Source organism: Otolemur garnettii, unplaced genomic scaffold (assembly GCF_000181295.1).
Source record: "Otolemur garnettii isolate 467f Iridium unplaced genomic scaffold, OtoGar3 scaffold00210, whole genome shotgun sequence".
Lineage (NCBI taxonomy): Eukaryota > Metazoa > Chordata > Mammalia > Primates > Galagidae > Otolemur > Otolemur garnettii.
The window spans coordinates 709,682-715,958 of NW_003852605.1; the positions used below are offsets into that span (position 1 = coordinate 709,682).

The 6,277-nt window shown below is 45.5% G+C and overlaps 1 protein-coding gene across 1 annotated transcript in view; it reads left to right on the plus strand.

Annotated features, from left to right (window-relative positions):
- RAD54L (RAD54 like) overlaps nt 1-6,277 on the plus strand; it is a 36,872-nt gene that overhangs the window by 10,686 nt on the left and 19,909 nt on the right. Inside the window, exons 4-8 of the mRNA XM_023507860.1 lie at nt 2,740-2,800; nt 3,586-3,721; nt 4,156-4,225; nt 4,340-4,628; nt 4,864-5,062. Coding sequence (XP_023363628.1) covers nt 2,740-2,800; nt 3,586-3,721; nt 4,156-4,225; nt 4,340-4,628; nt 4,864-5,062 — 755 coding nt within the window. The remainder of the gene's footprint in view (nt 1-2,739; nt 2,801-3,585; nt 3,722-4,155; nt 4,226-4,339; nt 4,629-4,863; nt 5,063-6,277) is intronic.

Consider the following 6,277-nt stretch of genomic DNA (forward strand, 5'->3'; position numbering starts at 1 on the left):
AAAAAAAAAAAAAAAAGATTGTCAGTAGATTTTATTCAGGTACAACAAATGTGCAAATAATCAAAGGATTTGGCTCTTCAGCAACCTTGTCATGTTGCTTAGTGTGATAATGAAGTTCATCTCTTCACATTCCTTTTTTGTCTTCCAATATATTGTAACAAATATTTGTTATGTTTTTCCTATTTAAAGTACATTGACTTTCTTGCCTGGGGTGTGGTGACTCATGCCTGTAATCCTAATGCTCTGAGAGGCCAGGGTGGGAGGATTGCTTGAGGCAAGGAGTTTGAGACAGGCTGAACAAAAAAATAGAAAAATTAGCCTGACGTGGTGGCACGTGCATGTAGTCTCTGTTCCCCTGGAAAGCTGAAGCAGGGAGCTCTTTTGATCCTAGGAGTTCAAGGTTGCAGAGTGAACTGTGATGATGCCACTGCTTTCTAGCCTGGGTGATAGAGCAAGACCCTGTCTCAAAAAAAAAAAAGAAAAAGTACATTGAACTTTTAGAAATTTATGATCTTTATGTGTAAAGAAATGGGTCAGAATACAAGGTAAAATGGCCATGTGACGTGTGGTTCATGCTTGTAATCCAAGCACTCTGGGAGGCCGAGGTGGGAGGGTCCTTTGAGGTTAGGAGTTTAAGACCAGCCTGAGCAAGAGCAAGACCTTATCTCTAAAAAACAAAGAAACAAAAAAATAAATTTTTTTTCTATAAAACTATCTTTTTTGCTAGTAGTTTTTTTTTTATTATTGCTTATTTCTCTAATGTATTCTGTTAAAACCACCTTTAGAGTCTCTACTCATGGTTTCTCCTTGTTCTCTGAAATTCCAGCTCTGGTTTTGTTGAGATCCACAGGCTATTGTAATTCCGCGAAGAGCTCTTTTGTCTGTGGACCAGAACTTTCATGGGAGCTGTCAGTTAGTTCAGCATTAACTCCCCTGCCTACTCCTCTGCCCCTACCCTGGCCTCAGTGCCAATAGAATAATGCTGATTCTAGGCTGCAGGCCCTTATGTGGAAGAACTGCCTCTTCTCTAGACCCACATGTCTTTGCTTCTTGTTTCCTTTCTTCCACTTGCTTTTTCTTGGTGATGGGCTTGCCTGCTCCCTCTTGTTTTTCCCTCTCCTGTGCTCTACATGGCAGGAAGCTGCTGGCTCTGGGCTCATCTGTGTGGCTATACTCAGACGAGATTGGATGTGTTCAGGGTGATATGGCTACAGACTGCATGGATTTGTGTAGACAGGTTGGGTAAGAGGCCACATTGCTGAGGGGTTATAAGTAAGGGCCCTAGAATCAGGAAAGTGGAATGTGAAAGTGAAAATTCTATGTGCAGTGGCTGTGACTTGATAAAGTGACTTAATCACTCTGAACCTAAGCTTGCTCATCTGTAAAATGGGAATGCCAATAATACACAGACCTCATATGGCTGTTAGGATTTTTTTTTTTTTTTGAGACAGAGCCTCAAGCTGTCCTCCTGGGTAGAGTGCCATGGCATTACAGCTCACAGCAACCTCCAACTCCTGGGCTCAAGCGAGTCTCCTGCCTCTGCCTCCCAAGTAGCTGGAACCACAGGCGCCCGCCACAACGCCCGGCTATTTTTTGGTTGCAGCCGTCATTGTTGTTTGGCAGGTCCGGGCTGGGGATTTGAACCCGCCACCTTAGGTGTATGTGGCTGGCGCCTTAGCCGGTTGAGCTATAGGCACTGAGCCGCTGTTAGGATTAAATGGTAACATGAAAGCAAGAGGCTTACATTGTTGGCCATCATTATTGTGACCACTTTTGTGCTGTTGTTAGTAATAATAAAATTATTATTATTTTACTGATACTGCATTCTAAGGTGCTATACCTTAGAGAAGAGTCAGGTGTCCTAATTGGCATGATCTTCCCTGAGCCTTATGTATTTTATTTTATTTTTTTTTTTAGAGACAGAGTCTCATTTTATCACCCTCGGTAGAGTACTGTGGTGTCACAGCTCACAGGAACCTCCAACTCCTGGGCTTAGGCAATTCTCTTGCTTTAGCCTCCTGAGTAGCTGAGACTATAGGTACCCACCACAATGCCTGGCTATATTTTGGTTGCAGTTGTTTAGCTGGCCCGGGCCAGGTTTGAACCTGCCACTCTTGGTGTATGTGGCTGGCGCCATAACCACTGTGCTAGGGGTGTCGAGCCTATTTTTTTATTTTTTGAGATAGAGTCTCATTATGTTGCCCTCGGTAGAGTGGCGTCACAGCTCACAGCAGCCTCTAACTCTTGTGCTTGAGCAGTTCTGTTGCCTCAGCCTCCCAAGTAGCTGGGACTACAGGTGCCTGTCACAATGCCCGGCTATTTCTTGTTGTAGTTGTCATTGTTGTTTAGCAGGCCTAGGCTAGGTTCGAACCTGCCAGTCCCAGTACATGTGACCAGCACCCTAGCCACTGAGCTATAGGCACCAAGTCGCCTGACTATTTTTAGAGATGAGGTCTTGCTCTGACTCAGGCTGGTCTCAAACCTGTGTGCTCAGATAATCCACCCGTCTTGGCCTCCCAAGTGCTGGGATTACAGATGTGAGCCACCATGCCTGGCCTTTCCTGAGCCTTATGGTTGAGTGAAGCTAAGTGCTTCTGTCATCCGTAAGTATTTGTAGAACCTTACATATGCCTGAAAGATGGAAGCTGATGTGTAAAACCTAATGTGGAGCATATAATGACAGTATTGTCCCATAACATCTCCAATCATCCTGAATCCCTGTTTCTCCTTTCTTTTTAGGAAGCGTTTATTCGAAGCATTTTATCAAAGCCTTTTAAAGTGCCTATTCCAAATTATCAAGGTAAAATAGAGACTTGTCTATTTTTCTAATTTGTCATGTGTAAATGTGCCTGAATAAGTTAAAAACTCCTGCTTTTGTAAATATGAGCTTACCTAAAAATGGAATATGCTAGTGCAGTGGTGACTATGTTCAAGGTGATTCTTCTGAGGCCTGCATGAAAGCTGTGTTGGGCTCAGTAAGGGCTGCCAAGACCTACTGTTCCTCATCTTCTTGGTGGAGGTGTGCCAGTGGTTAGGAAGCTCCTGGTGGGCTAAAGTGGCTGCTGGACCCAGGCTTGGTTTAGTCCAAGTGTGTTCAGTAGCATCTCCTGTATGAGGCAGACTGTGTGGGATAGTAGAGTTTTGGCATATGATTTCAGAGAGCCGAAATCCCTGATTCTATAGAGAAATCCTTGATTCTATAGAGTTTTTTCCTGTCCTTGGTAGTGCACAGGATTATGCTGAAACAGGGCTGGGGAGGGAGCAGGACAGCTTTCAAGAGCTCTCAGACTTGAAAAGGCCCCCTTAGGGTTTTATACCTTTCTGGGATTGACTTGAGATGAACAAGACTTGGTCATCTAGAAGTTTATAGTTGAATGGGTGAAATAAAATAGAAAACCTGTGATCTAAAGCAGAAAGAGATAATGGTCAGATAGAGGTGATCAAATAAGGTTTGGAGGAGTTCTCGGGGAGAGAGTGTCATATGGGATCTCAGGAAAGGTTATATGAAGGACAGGCAATTGGGCTGGGCTTGCTGGAGCTTCTGAACTTAGAGACTTAGGTGACAGAAGAATTATTGGTTCGTAGGTCCTCTGGGCTTTCGAGCACTGGGCCTGAAAAGAGCTGGGGTCCGCCGGGCCCTCCATGACCCCCTGGAGGAAGGTGCCTTGGTTCTGTATGAGCCTCCCCTGCTGAGTGCCCATGACCAGCTAAAGCTTGACAAGTATGTGGTATCTCTTGAGCAATTCTTGTCCTCTGTAAGTGCACATTCCTGGGAGGGAAGGGGAATAGTTTAGTGTGATTTCTCTTGGGGATTGGCATATGATTTCAGAGAGCTGTCATGACTCCTGCACCATCCAAGTGTAGGAAGTTAGGAAGAACACATGGTCATGTCCAGTTAGGAAGGTTCCTCATGCCTCCTGCCAGGAGGAGGCATGATTGAGGCAATGACACAGGGAACTTATCTCGCTCCTAAGTTTTTAACTCCTGGAGCAAGAATTTGTAATGGTTTTATCATTTAGTTATTAGCCAAGAAGGTCCTCTCTTGCGCAGCTGCCTCTGTTGCCTCTGGATCAGCAGGACCTAACCTCTTGAGGGCCTGGACTTACCCATAGCTGAGTGCCATGTTTGTTTGTTTTTTATTCTGTGTTTTCTCAGGGAAAATCTCCCTGTCCATGTGGTTGTTGATCCTATTCTGAGTAAGGTTTTGCGGCCTCATCAGAGAGAGGTAAATGAGGGTGAAGGGAATAAGGTATGTGGCTAGGGGCTGAGCCTCAAAGACTGTCATCTTGGGGCAGCACCAATTGCCAAGGTGACTGGACTGAATGTTGTTATTCCCCAGGGAGTGAAGTTCCTGTGGGAGTGTGTCACCAGTCGGCGCATCCCTGGCAGCCATGGCTGCATCATGGCTGATGAGATGGGCCTGGGAAAGACACTGCAGTGCATCACGTTGATGTGGACACTCTTGCGCCAGAGTCCAGAGTGCAAGCCAGAAATAGACAAGGCGGTGGTGGTGTCTCCCTCCAGCCTGGTGAAGAACTGGTACAATGAGGTTGGAAAATGGCTTGGTGGAAGAATCCAACCTCTGGCCATCGATGGGGGATCTAAGGATGAGATAGACCGAAAGCTGGGTATGGAGCCTTAACAAAGACGGTTGCACTCTTCCACCCGACCAGCTGCTTCCTTTCTTGTGTGTGTTGCTCACCTGTGGCCAGGGTTGAGGGCAATTCACGGGTGGAAGAGAATTCCCATTGAAAATAGTTGAAATAGCTGGTTATTTCCAGGCTAAATAAAAGAACTGTGAAACTGCTTTTGTTTTATTTAAAGATATTCTGATTTGTTCTCTTGACACCTTTTCTGTTGTAGAAGGCTTCATGAGCCAGCATGGAGCCAGAGTGCCTTCTCCTATCCTCATCATTTCCTATGAGACCTTCCGCCTTCATGTTGGAGTCCTCCAGAAAGGAAGTGTTGGTCTGGTCATCTGTGATGAGGTACTTGACTCAGCAAGCAGTCTGAGTGGAAGGAGAAAGTCAGTCTCTTCACTGAGCACTGCCGTCCAAGAGCTGTAGTAGTCACTGGGGAATCCTGAGGACAGAGGATGCTGCTTTGAAGGAGATAAGTGAGAGGGAGAGCCTATGATGCCAGTCTACCAAAAGAGGAATTACATAGTGCCTGGAACTCCCAAGAGAGATAGTATTCTTTTTCTTTTTTTTCCAGACAGAGTCTCACTCTGTCACCCTGCACAGAGTGCTGTAGCATCATCATAACTCACAGCAACCTCACATTCTTGGGCTCCAGTGATCCTCTGGCTTCAGCCTCCTGAGTAGCTGGGACTACAGGCATCTGCCATGACACCTAGCTAGTTTTTCTATTTTTAGTAGAGACACAGTCTCACTCTTGCTCAGGCTGGTCTTGAATTCCTGAGCTCAAGCAATTCACCTGCATTGGCCTTCCAAAGTGCTGGGATGATAGGTGTGAGCCACTACACCCGGATGGGTGGAAAGACATATGGCACAGTGTTGAGAACAGGTTCTCAAGTCAGAGTCCCGTATTCATACCCTGGGTCTGCCACTTATCAGTATTTGACCTTGGGCAAATTACTTAACCACCTGAGCCTTTGTTTCTACCTCAGTAAGATGGAAGATAATATCTGCCTCATGATTATCATAGAGATTTAATCAAGTAGTTGAGGGAAAGATCTTATCATAGTGACTGGTCTGTCATAAGGCCTTGGTAAATGTCAACTCTGTTTTTTACTCTAGGTGAGGGTACTCACATGAACAGAAGCAGAGATAAGTAACCCCAGTATGGGTGGGGTGAGGTGGCTCACCTATAATCCTAGCACTCTGGGAGGCTGACATGGGTGGATTGCTTGAGCTCAGGAGTTTGAGACCAGCCTGAGCAAGAGCGAGACACTGTCTCTATAAAAAAATAAATGGTGTGGCACCTGTAGCTCAGTGGTTATGGTGCAGGCCACATACACTGAGGCTGGCAGGTTCAATGGGTTCAAACCCTGCCCGGGCCAGCTAAAACAACAGTGACAAGTGCAACAAAAAAACCAATAGCGGGGCGTTGTGGCTGGTGCCTATAGTCCAGTTACTTGGGACTCTGAGGCAAGAAAATTGCTTAAGCCCAAGAGTTTGAGGTTGCTGTGAGCTGTGATGCCATGAGACTCTACTCAGGGCAATAGCTTGAGACTCTGTCTCAAAAAAATAATTAATTAAATAAGAAGAGAGGCAGTAGGTTCTTTTATCATTTTCTTTCTTTCTTTTTTTTTTTT